The 15,015-nt window shown below is 43.7% G+C and overlaps 1 protein-coding gene across 1 annotated transcript; it reads right to left on the reverse strand.

The window, feature by feature from the left end:
* Positions 1 to 425: 425 nt before the first annotated feature.
* On the reverse strand, positions 426 to 1,588 carry noto (notochord homeobox). The gene is made up of 3 exons (XM_084683395.1): positions 1,210 to 1,588; positions 911 to 1,089; positions 426 to 771 (listed from the first exon to the last, which is right to left on the reverse strand). The coding sequence occupies exons 1-3, from the start codon at positions 1,586 to 1,588 to the stop codon at positions 568 to 570; spliced, it is 762 nt and encodes a 253-aa protein (XP_084539521.1). The 3' UTR covers positions 426 to 567.
* Between the last annotated feature and the right edge of the window lie 13,427 nt (positions 1,589 to 15,015).

Consider the following 15,015-nt stretch of genomic DNA (forward strand, 5'->3'; position numbering starts at 1 on the left):
GAGCACTTATTTGCAGATTTTCTTGTTTAAACTGACATTGCTTGGTAACTTTAATTATAGGAAGTATAAGATCAGTCTTTCATAGATTCATCTATTTTGATAAACAAATGTATTCGTTTGAATTTAGATGGGAATTACACCAAGGTTTGTGGGTGGAGTGATTAACAAATATGATGTTCTTTTTAGTAAAACTTAGGTCATCATCTGATTATTCTATCTAGATTGAAGTCCTGAAAGCCACGCAGATAAGTAATGAAAACAATTTGCTACATTGGATATAGCCGAATTAAGTTGAGCTTTTTCATGGTTGATCTTTCGAAAGGCCAAATCAAAGAACGCACTCAAGTCAGAGGTTCTCAGTTCAGAAAATATATTTAGTTATATATCACATATAAAATACATTGTGGTTTTATGTAAGGGCAATAAAGTAAGAAACATCGTTTAAATATAGAGCTATACATCTATTATTAAATATTTATACAAGCAGTAGGTCTCAGCTGATTCAGCTGCGTTCTGTTCAAATGTCCGAGTTCCGTAAACGACTTGTTCTAGCCTAGACCAAACAGATTAGCAGTGATCAAGAGGTCCATCGATATCCACATCAGAGCCGTCAGAGAAGTCGATCTCCTCATCTTCGTCCCCCTCCTCCTGTCCCTGAGAACCGGGGCTCCTCGGAGGGGCCACCAGCCCAAGCTTCGCCAGCTTAGCCTGCTGCTGCTCCAGGCTCTGCTTGCGCCATTTGATACGGCGGTTCTGAAACCAGACTTTGACCTAGAAAAATGAATAGCAAACAGTTATGAAGACAGAACACATGATAAACACTTAAGAGCTAATAATTCTACCAAACTCCGTTTAACCCGTTAAGTCAGGCCAAGTCAACAGTTTAAAACACTAATGGGATTCTTCGTACCTGAGCTTCAGTAAGTTGCAACGCGGACGCCAGGAGGAATCTCTCTGATCCGACCATATACTGCTGGCGAGCGAACTCTTTCTCCAACCGGGAAAGTTGTTCGTTGGTGAAGCTCGTGCGCATTCGTTTGGATTTCCCTCCTTTGTGCTTGAATGAGTGAACTCCGACTTTGGACTGCGCTGAATCTGTAAGATAGTTTTATAATAGTTAAACATGGGCTCATTTTCTACTGGGATTGCAGCCAATTTTTTTCTTCAATGTAAAAAGTCGACTTCAAAACATAATTAAGTCAAAATTACCTTGGGGGTAAAAGGAGCCTCGACATGACGCCTGATATGTGAACGGTGGACAACAGTAAACAGAATACCCGGGCTGTGTGTGCATCACCGTGTGCAGCATATTAGGTGTGTAAAGATACTGCGGTATGGGTGAGCACATCTGACCCGCTAGCGGATGAAGCGTGGCCGCTGACTGGTATTTCATTCCGCAGGGAGTGGGACTGGTCCGGCCGGTGATTCTCTCATCGGGCTTAGCGAGCAAAGCGTCGATAGTAAACGATTTCCCAGCGGCAGGTTTTGTCGTTGAGGCGCACTGGGTTCCAGGATACTGTGGATAAGACGATGCGTAATTACGCACAGGATAGCCGTAAGCCCCGGTTGGTCTGTTCAGTACTTGCATGTTGTCCAAGTTAAAAAAAAACAACTCGTAGTCTGCGTCCAATTGTAGCAAGAAGAGATGTACTGGCACTCCTGGCGAGGAGTTCCTATTTATACCGCGCCTGGACACTGAGGTGTCAACAGCCCCCCATCGATCCTTTGTCTTTTTAAGTAGCAGATGAGAGAGAAGAGCATCCCGACAACGTATCCAATTAATTGATGGAGTTGTACAAGCTGCGACTGTCAAATACCAGTCCTTTCACAAGACTTGTGAAGAGTTAAAGGGGTGGGGTATCTAGAGATTTAGTGGGCTACAAATTCTTGCATGGATCTTAGCTCCAAATGTAATCATTACCGCTGAGAAAGCCTTGATGTTACCAAATCATCTTATTTGGCTTCTTTAAATCAAAGCTTGCCGACAGATGCTGCAAACAGCGGAACAAACAGCTTCGCCCTATGAGGGCGTCTTAAAATTTCAACTCGGAGATTACATTGGATTCCCCTAAATCAAGACACACATTCACAACTTGATCGGGTTTATTGTTTAATTATCAATTATAAACATAATTGAAGAGCTAGTAGGGTACTCATGCTGTTTTTGTCAATATGGTTTGAGGTGTTACGTGTTAATGTCTTAGGTAAACTTAATGACGACCAAATCTACAATCTACAGATGAATATTTGTATTTCGTTTAATTTGTGCGGTTTCGTTCAAAATAATATTACACTCTGTATTATAGGCTGTCAGGGCGACTTCTCCAAGTAAATAAACCATCTTTCTGTGAGTAGGCCGATGAGGTCGTTCTTCTAGTGTGTCGTTTTGCAGCAACAGTGTTACCCGAAAGTAGATTCAATTGACGGGTCAGCGAGGCGTCAAATGAATCTGGTTGCGTTGCAGCAGTGGTGCCACTGGATTTACTGGAATACCACTTATGAGGTGATCCTGTACCTGCCATTAAAATGCTGTGACATTAAGGGATAGGCCTTTGTCGAATATTCAACACGTTTCAGTGAAAGTTTGGCCAATAAAAGTAAGCCAAAATAAGCATTTTTCCTTTTACATAAATCACCCTTTGTTGGAACAATGGAAAGTGGTTTAGGGTAGGCCCTATGCCAGGATATGCAGGCCTATGTATCTGATACTCCAGTAATGTTGGAGATTTGGTGATATTGGGTTAGGTCCCCGCCACAGCAAACAGTGACTGACAAAGAGCTTCCCGCTTCGTGTTCTTCATTAGAGCATTAAAAGCCACAGATGAAAAGCACAGCGGCTTCTTAAAAGGGAGTGATTTGCTTTCTTACACTAGTTGGGGACAAAGACTCCACTCTTTCAACTGGCGGATTATGACCAGCTCTGTAAACTTTCCGAGCTTGTTTCTGTCATTTGGGAGCTCGAAAGAGCGTTCGATGTGCCCTAAGTAACTGTTAAAACACATACAAACAGAAAAGAGAACCGCGAATCCCTTTAACTTCAGAGCGTTGTATTTAGTCGCTTAATCTGACACCAGAATGCTTAATGCACTCGGCAAACACAAGGTTTCTCGTCCAAGCCTTAACGATACAGATGTCTCTGCTGAGACCTCGGGCGGACCACCCACCCCCGCCGCTTGTGTTTGCTAGAGTGTATCGATGCCCGCCCCCGGACACCACTCCGGTACATCTGCATCCTTGTCAACTCTACATACAAAGAACATTATAATAATATATTTTAAAATACTTCGTTTTTGTAAACTATGTAGATGCATTTATATACAAATGTAAATGGACTAATATAGCCTATAGTTTCACTCGTGTCAGCGGTCTCCAATTCAATTATATTTTCAGCGAATTCTGAAACTGAGACACGTTTTCATTTAAATTGTTGCTGCCCAAGTCAACCATGACTGGGCAAAGTCAAGGGCGGTACTTGTCATGTGTATTGGAGCCAGACAAGGAATACACGCAGCCTATTGTCCAAGTGCCCTCTTTTCATAGTCATGGCTTGAGTTTGGAAGGACAGAGAAAGCTAGTGCCCATCCTTCCCTATGGAAACATGCCCCCACAAAAAACTGAAGCACTGATAAGTTCTAAATCCAGCCTTTTACATTCCTGTTTTTGGTTGGTGGACAATTCTATTGTAATATTGAGTCACATCATACTGATATAGGCTACATCCAGGTAAATTTCCTATTTCTTAAAATTGTAAATGAAAATGTGGGGAAATGCCCACCTTAAAATAATTGGGCCCATTGGATGTGATGGAACACAAACCAGAGCACTGTAGTTGGAGTACATATTTTCCCTAATCAGAAGTGCCCCTGTTCCTTACAGAATATCATAACCTTGATATGTAATATGTGATAAGTCCATGTGAAAACATGTGCTGTGATTTGTATTACTTAGTTAGCTACAAACATGTCACCAATTAGTTAGCTACAATCATGTCACAAGAGTGCAGTACCACTTGGTCTGAGTCCTGTGCTTGAGTAGACCAGGAGCCTGAATGAGACAAAGCAGCCAGCAACAGTGTCATCATTATTATGAGTGGGGTGAAAGGGCTGGTTTCATCACTGAGTTGACACATTTAACAAGCACTGTAATGCCTGCCATTCTGTCCCACACACACCTCACACTAATGAGTTTATGAAGCCGTTTACAAGATGGCCCAGAAGGTCCTGTCAGGACTCATTATTACAATAAGGCCTCCAATGAGCCTGGGTGTTCACCTGATGGTGAAGAGCTCTCTGAAAGCCCAGGTAAGCACCGTCTGGGTCCAATACACATTCAGCTCCAGCCCTAGCAGCAGCCCCAGTCTCAGCCCCAAACCCAGCTCTAACTACAGCTTCAACACCAACACTGGACCCAGACCCAGGCCTAACCCCAGCCCCAACCCCAACCCTAACCCCAGCCTCTCTGAACAGGTGAAATACCAGCAGCAGGATCAGCGACAGACTGTCTCTGAGCAGGCTAGGGAGGTATTAGCATCGACACTGCTGCTGCTCGGACGACTCCTGTTTGAGCTGCCATTCTCTGGGATCACTGTGGTGTTTAGAGAGAAGCTCCTGCAGGGAGCCCCATCTAGCCACAGTGCTTCCCTGGTCATTACCAAGTTAATGAGGGATTATTCCTGATGGCCTGGCTGCCCTGTCCATCCCGGCCGCTGTGTATTCCCTCGTCTAGCGTCACCATGCTGAGCTGGTGGGACCGGGGCGGGGGAGACACTCACCCTGGACAGTGTTCAGATGAATGCTCCCCAAGTGTGGAGGCAGCGTGCGGTATGAAGACCTCACTGTGGATGTGCGGTTCTCAAGCTGCAGAGACCCCAGGCGTGTGCGGAATGGGTTCTGGAGGAACTTAGGACTGTGGAGAAGGACGAAGGATAAGTGTACTGCTGTAGTTATTATGTCTGTCTTTAACTAGAAGCCTGCCTGAAAGAGATTGAGAGCTAACTGCTTCCAGTCCCCACCCCCACACCTTGTGACAAGGTATAAGTCAGAGGTTGAGAAGTCAGTGCTTGGAGTACCACCGGACGAGGTATAGTATGGAACAGATATCCCCTTCCTTTACTCATCTCTGCGACAGTTCTGTGATTGGCCCTCTATAGTGTTGATCAGGGGAGGAAGGTCACTAGGAGTTGCCACGCCTATACCAAAGATAATTTTGATTTTAAAGAAGTTTTAAAACAACTTTCTGAGAAATAACTTTATGGAAAACAGGCATGGATATATTATAGACAATGACAGCCCAAAAGACAACGTGGTTCAAAATGACTGAGACAGATATAAAGGAAAACACACAATCATTGAAAAGTAAAACTAGAGGTGAACTATCCCCTAAATCTATAAAACCCTGTTAGGAAATGTGTGAATCTGTAGATGACCTGGTTTGAAAGACTCACCCCAGGTGGTCCAGGGTATACAGACACCCTTTAATGGAGGTGAGAATTGGCGGGTTGGACTTTAACACTTGACCTCTGTTTACACTTCCTGTGGGTGTCAGGGCCAGTCCTTGAGACAGTGCTTCCATGACCGAGGGAAAGTGGCCAGATCAGAGGGTCGAGGGATGAGGGCTGAATACAGGCGTGCTGGTGGGGGGAGGGTCCTCTCTTCACAGGCACTGTTTGCTGACATCACTGCCACACTTGCTTGATGTGGCATCGGAGGGTTGTTTGCAAGGAGATGGATCCCTGCTTAATCACCGCATGCCAGGATCTGCTCTGTTTCCCTAACGTTCCTCATCTCTCTCTCTCTCTCTCTCTCTCTCTCTCTCTCTCTCTCTCTCTCTCTCTCTCTCTCTCTCTCTCTCTCTCTCTCTCTCTCTCTCTCTCTCTCTCTCTCTCTCTCTCTCTCTCTCTCTCTCTCTCTCTCTCTCTCTCTCTCTCTCTCTCTCTCTCTCTCTCTCTCCATCCTCCTCCTCTGTCTGTTCCATGCTCTCTATCCTTCTCCTGTATCTCTATCCTCCTCATCTATCTATGTATTATTCTGCTGTACAGAATATCTAATCTACCTAATCATCTATCTAATATTCTGCTGCACTTCCCTCGCTCTCGCTCTCGCTCTCACGCTCTCTCTCCCCTTCCAGTTGCTTGCTAGCAATGACCCCACAGCTATAACTGGCAATTACCCAACCATACATACTTTCAATACCTGTGCCTTCTTGATCTGCACTCAAGTGCTCTAACCACTGAGCTTTACCCTCCTGTATGCCTGTGGGAAACCAGGAATCAAGCTGTGAAATATGACAGGTTATTTAACTGTGTCTCTCTAACCGTCACACATTTGTGTGTGTGTCATGTGTCTGAGCTCGTCTATTTTAAAACCTCCATCTGTCTCGTTCATTTATTCCGGTTTCTGAGTACAACAACAACAAACTTTCCCAGACAGGAGAGTGGTGAGCAGGACAGTCAGAACAGACAAGACTCTGCCTTTCTTCTGGCTAGATCTCTCTCTCTCTCTCTCTCTCTCTCTCTCTCTCTCTCTCTCTCTCTCTCTCTCTCTCTCTCTCTCTCTCTCTCTCTCTCTCTCTCTCTCTCTCTCTCTCTCTCTCTCTCTCTCTCTCTCTCTCTCTCTCTCTCTCTCTCTCTCTCTCTCTCTCTCTCTCTCTCTCTCTCTCTCTCTCTCTCTCTCTCTCTCTCTCTCTCTCTCTCTCGTCCAGGGAGAGGATGTGTGATGTGACTGTCCACCCCTGCACTATCACAGTAATGTAACAGTGATCTGGGGTGTCGGAGGAGTCTCCTGGAGTTCCTCGGCGTGTGTGGAGCCCACTAAGACCAGATCAAAGGCCCGTGTCCATGGTGAAGTCCCAAACAAAGACAGGTATCCCGGCTCCTTGAAGCATGCAGTCGCTCAGACCCAGAGGAGTGAGTTGCGGTGGTCATTACTACAGACAGATGTCATCACAGAGGCCATTACAACTCATTTCCCCTGGTGGTTCTAAGTTATGAAAGGAAAAGGACAATGGCTAATTTGTGGCCTTTAACAGGAGGACTGTGGTCACTTCAAACAGAGACCACACAAGCAGGAGGAGCAGAGATGTCGGGAGTCTCGTCTGACCTCCGGCTCTCTCTGGTGGAAGAATCTGGAAGAACGCGATACAAGTCATCTGACAACCTCAATGATTGGAAGGAGAAACTGACTACAAACATGTGTACAGGCCCATTAATATGTATATATGTATATGAATATATATGACTATATATGATTATATATGATTATATATGATTATATATGATTATATATGATTATTATAATTATGTATTCATGCTCGAATATTCTCATCTGTAGACCCCCAGCTTCCAATTTGACGTTGTAATAGTTCAACCTCCAGGAATCCTACCTCCTTAAATATAGGATTGATTTATGATGCAAACTCAATGTACTAACTGATAAGTAAACTGACTCATCAATGACACCGCTTACAAAATCAAACACTCATTTCCTGAAGCTTAGCGCCACCTACAGGTGAAGACATGGAAGTGCATCAACGCAACCTGAATCACATGAGAGGTTTTCACCTTTGTCTTCACACGTAACACTACCACGATTTAACATAGAAAATCCCATGCTCTCAAACAGTACAGTACAGCTTAAAGGGTGTTGTAACAGCTTAAGGGACATCAGAGTTATCCAGGAGGCCATGTCATCCTGTTATAAAACAGGAGCTGATTTCAGGGACGTGTCTCTAAAAACTTTTGCACTACAGTTATTAAATCAGAGCCGGCGCAAGGCATAAGCAAACAAAGCGGCTGCTTAGGGCCCCCATGGCCACCAGAGGGCCCCCAAGAGCACAATACCTCAATTAAAAAATTATATATATTATGTTCATGGTAATTATACAAATTCGGAGGGCCCCCCCAATTCCGCTTAAGGCCCCATATAGGCTTTGGCCTGCCCTGTCTTAAATACAATACAAAAATTACATCTCTATTACAATAGCTAGCAAACTGTATGATGAAACAAAATTATAAAACTGCGGGGCAATAATGACATCTCAATGATGCGTTAGAAGCTCAATCGTGACCTTATCGGCAGATCATGATCACGCGACGATTTCCGTGAGGTTGTTCATGCTGCTCACGCATAAGTCCCTAACGTGTAATGCTGCTACTGCCCAACAGGTGACGCCCAAACACAGTGATGCAGATAGAGACCACTTCATGAGTGAATCGACCACAGTCGATTAACAAAAGATACAGTATAGCCTATGCATACATCATTAGTGAGTCATCTATTAGAACAAGCTATTCTGACAATAAATACATAAATATACTTAATCCCTCGGAAATGTGAATATATACCACGCTCCGAATTATGCAAATGATTTCTCTGATTTTCCTAAATAGTAAATGCAAATGACAATCAGTATAATTTTCAAGTCATCAACCTTAGGGTATAATTAGAATTTTATTGGACAAACCTCCCAATGACAACAGTATTTTTTTCAAAAATAAAAACGTCCAAATGCACTGTTCCAAATTATTATGCACAACAAAGTTTCAAAGCATTTTTTAAATATTAAAGAACTGAAAATGCTAATTTGTTGAATTTGCAGCATTAGAAGGTCATATACATACTGAACTCAAAACATCTTAACAGGGCAAGTTAAATGTTAACATAGGACCCCTTCTTTAAGCTTCTACTGCTTAACCAGCTGGGCACAAGCCAGCAGCACAACATTAAAATATATCCATATTCTCCATAAACAAGCTCTAAAACCCAAAAAGTCACCATCACTGCAATATCCTCAAACACCATATCTTGAATTGGGAGAACCTCATTAAATTAATTGACGTGTGTCTGGTTTTAAAGATGTTACATGGTACGGCCCCACCTCCGCTTAGTGAATTTATTAAGCAACGCACTCAAAGTAGCAGACATACTAGATCTGCTTCAAGAGTTGATAGTGTCATTTCACATAGGTCAAGCTCTTTTAGCAAATCTGCATTTTCTGTAAATTCAGCACACACATGGAATACTCTGCCATCACACATATGCACAAAAGACATGTTCAAAACATTCAAACATAAACCTTCAGGAATGGCTTGTTGCCAATCAGATTATTTGCATGTGCATTTGTCTTGTTAAGTCTTGATGTATGTTATGTGCCTCAGTGTTATGTATGTGCTTGTACTGCAGGTACACTCTTGCTCATATGTGAATTGGTTTGGTCTACACGTTAATGCCTGTTTATCGATTCATTTGAGTCAATTTCATGTTATTTGAAATTCTGCCTTCAAACATCTGGCAGGGGACAGCAGATGAAGCCTCTCTGGCTAACTCTGGCTCACTTACAGTTTTGCTTTTGATTGGTGTGCATTGTCCCTGCAAAATACATGAATAAATAAAATAAATGAATATCATCTTCACAATTCTTGTATCCATTGAACTTATGAGTTTTTGGAGTGTTTCTGCTTGAATTTCTTTGCAGGATGTCAGATTAGCGTCACAGAGCTGCTGTTTTAATGTGAACTGCCTCCCAACCTCATAGATCTTCTGCTTGAGGATCCTCCAAAGGTTCTCAATAGGGTTGAGGTCAGGGGGAGGATGGTGGCCACACCATGAGATTCTCTCCTTTTATGCCCATGGCAGCCAATGGCACAGAGGTATTCTTTGCAGCATTACATGGTGCATTGTCATGCATGAAGATTATTTTACTACTTCTTTTTGTACCATGGAAGAAAGTGGCCACTCAGTGGTCAACTCTATATACTTTGCCAAGTTCATTTTCACACCTTCAGGGACCCTAAAGGGGCCTACCAGCTCTTTCCCCGTGATTCCGGACCTAAACATAATTCTGTCACCCATGCACCATCCAGGGTTGCACGGCCCTCATCAGTAAACAAGACTTAATTAGTCTTCATGTATTTCTAGGCCCACTACAGAACAATGAGCCCAGTCTGCTTGTGAGCATTGGTTAGGGGTGGCTGAATAGAAGGTTTATGCCCAACTGCAGCCTCTGGAGGATCCTACACTGCACCAGCAGCTTCGACATGTTTGCTGCTTTGTGATGGCATTTTAGCCACTGCTCTCTTAATCCAATGAATTTGTCTAGCAGAAACCTTGCTCCTTATGCCTTTATCTGCACGTACCCGTCTGTGCTCTAAATCACATGTTGTCGTTTAGCAGACACTCTTATCCAGAGTGACTTACAGTAAGTACAGCGACATTCCCCCGAGGCAAGTAGGGTGAAGTGGTATTGCCCAAGGACAGAATATCATTTGGCACGGCCGGAAATCGAACTGGCAACCTTCTGATTAACAGGCCGATTCCCTAACCGCTCAGCCATCTGATGAATCAGCCACAAAACTCTTCACAGTACGATGATCACCCTTAAGCTTTTGTGAAATATCTCATGTTTTCATACCTTGTCCAAGGCATTGCACTATTTGACACTTTTCGGCAGGAGAGAGATCCTTTTTCTTTCCCGTATTGTTTGAAATCTGTGGCCTGCTTAATAATGTGGAACGTCCATCCCAACTAGTTTAATTTAATTGTCCTTAATTGGACTCACCTGGCAAACTAATTATCACAGGTGTCTGAGATTGATTTCAATGATCCAAAGGCCCCTGAGACACAATACCATCGATGAGTTTAATTGAAAAACAAAAAAATACATGTTTATGACACTTGAATCAAATTTGCATAATAATTAGTAACGCGGTGTATGAATAAGGGTTTTCTCGCCCAACCTGTCACAAAAATACAAATCCCATGAACAGAACATGCTTTTAATTCATTAACTGAAACAATATGTTAAGTCAAAGGCCTAACTTGGAAATCCATACCTAGCACTGTAACTAGACAGCCTTTGTACTTAAAGTAGTCCGGCCATCATTAATTCAATGTTTTAGTGAGGAATAGATTTTGAGTTTTTTTTGTGTTAAAACAGGTGGGTGTCGGTTGAGCATATTAATATTTAACTTAATTCTTGTCTCCTCTTGAGATGGCGTTCCACTGACAGATGGGCAGATTAACTTCTAACTGTCTTTGTTCATGTCATATTTGATGAGCACAGAACACACATGCACACACACACATGTCCAAATGCACACACACACACGCGTATGTATGCACACACACACGTATACATGCACACACACACACATCTTCAGACAGAGGGGTAAGGGTGAGAATGATGACCCACTTTCAGGGGAGCTGCAAGTTAGAGTTGCCCAGTCAGTTAGTAATGTCTAACTTTATGATCTTAATCTTAGTCACCAAATAAGATATGCCCAATTAAAAACATTATTACTATGTAGGTTTTGTATGAGTAACTGTATGTGTTTGGCATCGTTTAAAATGTATAATCATGTAAATCAGGACCTGCTAAAGAGACACAAGCCTTTGTGTGATTGCCCATAAATTAAAAAGGTAAATAAGTACAAATTAACAGTTTTTGAATATAATTATTTTTTGAAGTAGATTATGTACTTCTGTACTTCTCTCCCCCACATCTACGTCTGCTATCTCAGGTCTTTGTCAGGACCTGTTGGCTCTGCTTAGAACTTCTTTACACCCCCGTCTGCCTTCATCCCTCCCTCCTTCCTCCTCTATTGTGTTCCATCCCCCCAGAATTCCTCGACCAGAGGCACGAGCATTCTCTGTGCTGTCCATCTGCCTCCAGGAGCAGCTGGGCTCTCCTTCCTGACTCCTGGAGGATGGGCCCGATCCTGTTGGGGGCTGTTCTGTTGGGGGCTAGGGGCTGGAAGCTGGAGACTGGGGGCGGGGGGCTGGAGGCTGGAGACTGGGGGCTGGAGGCTGGAGACTGGAGACTGGGGGCTGTCCTGTTGGGCCTGGGGGCTGGAGGCTTTTCTGCTGGGGGCTGGAGGCAAAAGGCTAAATACTTGTGACTTGGCCCTGGTCCTATTGGGGGCTGGGTGGGTGGCTACGGGATGTTGTCATTGTAAGATGGGGTCAGAGGGCATCGCTGGGCATTGCGACACTATAAATAAGAATCTCACTGATGATATTTGGCATTTAGAATGGAATATTAACTGTATTATCATCATATGATAAATAGCATTTCAACCTGGAACTTATTGTGGACTTGAAGGACATTTAAAAAAATGGTAATGACTCCTCCTACATGCTCCTTGCAGATCCCCTCCATGCACCCTTAGTGATAGTTACAACACACGTGATACATTTTCAACCTTACCTTGAAAACACGTCAAATGCATTCCTTAAATCTCAGGCATACCACGAAGTAAGTTATAATGACCCCATAGAGGAAGTTGCTGAGCATCGTTGAGGTGCGCTCAACGATGACAACAACGCTATGTAAAAGCAGCCTCATGTTTATCTGTCGGCCCTCTCCATGTGGTGGGCTGGTTCCTGCGTGCTGCCTCTCCTAGGCACTTGTGGTGTTAATGTGCTGTTGTGAACTGGTGCTAATGGTAATGCTGCAATAATACTCTCCGATTAGAGGAAGCTGAATGTCAATGCAAACGTGCGGACAGCCCTGAGTTGACCACTCTGTTCACATTCAACCCCACGGTCTTTCAGAGGAGGGTGAGGTCGTCTCTGGGTGGAGGGGCAGGCGGCAGGGTGTGCCTGGCTTGTGAGAACCGTGAGTAGAAGGAAAGAATGTCTGAGGTAAGGAAGTCTGCAATTATTTGCGCGCTCTGCGTCCCCTAGCTGGGCGTGTGCCTACCTCAGTCACAGGTGGTTAAACAGGTCACTTACGGAGGGAATCATTGATGAGCATACCTATTCTAGGTCAGTGTACGATAGCGCTTCCCCGCCTTATCCCCCGTATGTTGGCACGAGTCACTGTCTGTCCCAGCATTCTCAACCATGGGCCTGGTGCGTTTGTGTGTGTCTCTGTGTATGCATGTGTGTGTACGAGAGTCTGTGTTGGTGGATGTACGTGTGTCTGTATGTGTTTGAGTATGTCTGTGTGTGTCTGTGTGCAACTATACGTGTGTGTGTGTGTCTGTGCTCCGATACGTGTGTGTGTGTGGTCTGAACAGGAGGTGTTGGGAGGCTCACTCCCCCACCCCCTCTGGCTCTTTCTTCTTCTGCTCCGACACAGGGAGGAGGGTGTCACAGCGTCACACAACTGTACTTGTCACTCCATAGACAAGTTCATTAAACCCCATCAACATTCGTAAGGCCAGCCACTCTGATCCTTTCCACGGCAACAACACCATCCCGCTGAACGGCACGGGTCCTTCAGAGACCATGAAGCAGACAATAGGAATGTGTTCACACTAACCTGCAAGCCTTTCTACAGTTATCTATAGCCATTCATTTAGCAGATGCTTTAATCCAAAGCGACGTACAAATAATGCACATGGCAAGAACAGAAGTTCATCATGGACTAGAACTGCACAGTTCTAGTGGCATTACAATGATCTGTGATTACACTCAGAGAGTGTGTTTTACACATATTTCTCTTAGTTTGAGAGACTCTCACAGTGAGTTCTAGCCTTATAAACACCTGGAGGGAATGTCGTATCCTTACACATGCTGATCTCTCCTTTAGCATTTCTCCTTTGCAATACATTTTGCCCATCAATGTAGATGAGAAGAAAAAAAAATCATGATACAGAGGTTTTCATTTCCAAATCTGTGATGTGGTGTTTCCTTCCTCAAAGCGGATTCTATGTAGAGGAGGAAGTGGATACCAGCGTTCCAAAGAGATACCAGTAATTCAGTTTCTCTTGCTTATGAAACTGTTCCTAATTTGTTCTTTGTGCTGTTGGTTGACTAAATTCAAAGTAAACTGTCTCTGTTTCTTCGCTCTAGTGCAGTGGGAACAGTTCAGTTGTGAGTAAATACATTCATATTCTTAAAATATTTGTGAATATAGACTGAATGTATAATGTATTTATTTAATTTAAAATGGATTGATGTTATATTTTAATAGAAGGTGTTGCCAAAGAAAGATCACCACCCTAGATGGACAGTAACATTTCTTCTCTTCTGTTCCAGGACCACAGTGACATTGCTCAGGGCTCAGACCTCACTGTGGAGGTCCTCATGTTATTGTTTTGTTCCATCCATATAAAGTCCATTTCCAGATCCAATAAGCACACGAGACACATAAACACAAAACACGTAGCAAGGCCTCTTTTATGAGAAGCACTTCAACAACTGTTCTAGTAAAGACTAAATTACTGTTTTACCCAGTGTAGACTAAATGACTGCTCTTCCCAGCGTAGACTAAATGACTGCTCTACCCAGTATAGACTAAATGACTGACCTAGTAAACCTAATCTCCAGTTTATGTTAGTTATATGGCTGAGAGCAGTGGCTGTTGGACGTGTTTGCTTGCTGAGACCTCTATTTCATTCCAGTCAAGCAACTGAACTTTTGTTCTTTCAGCCATCTTAGTGAGAATGAGGGAGGGGGGGGGGGGGGGGGGTTAGGTTGCCATGACATATGAAAACATCAGTGCTGTAATGTGCTAAACTAAAAAGAGTGCCAAGGATGGGTGTTTTTTTCGTTTGCATTGTTTGGAAACCTTCGGTTGATCCTGTAAGGCATTAATTTGCACTACTGAATGTAGTACTATTGCTGTAGCTGTAGCTGTAGTACTTACTTTTAAACTCCCCTTTACCCTAGCCTACTTGCTTTTAGGGTTGTCTCTTGAGTGAGAGTGGGTGGTCACTCAGCCAGGATTTTTGGAGTGACACAAAAGAAGAAAAAGTATGGATTTAAAAAATATATTTACTATGACTTTCTAAAATCGGCTCTGGTTTTGTGGTTGGCTTTTTGTTTGTGTGGGAGCCTCAGCTGACTCTTCAAATGTTCCGCGGGAAAAAGTGTCCAGTAAACTCCTATGGACCGGGTAAAACTTTCTATTGGGTAACATCGTTGGCCATGACGGCTTTGATTGGTCACAGAAAATGTGATCCCTGCCCCAGTGTCTCCCTGCACGGACAAAGAGGAACAAGAGTACACGCTCTGATTGGTCGCACTGGATGTAACGACGTTGTTGACTGGCCAGCAGGATTGCCGCTCGTGA

This window comes from Hypomesus nipponensis, chromosome 3, assembly GCF_054491055.1.
Source record: "Hypomesus nipponensis isolate SF chromosome 3, ASM5449105v1, whole genome shotgun sequence".
In the NCBI taxonomy this organism is placed as follows: domain Eukaryota; kingdom Metazoa; phylum Chordata; class Actinopteri; order Osmeriformes; family Osmeridae; genus Hypomesus; species Hypomesus nipponensis.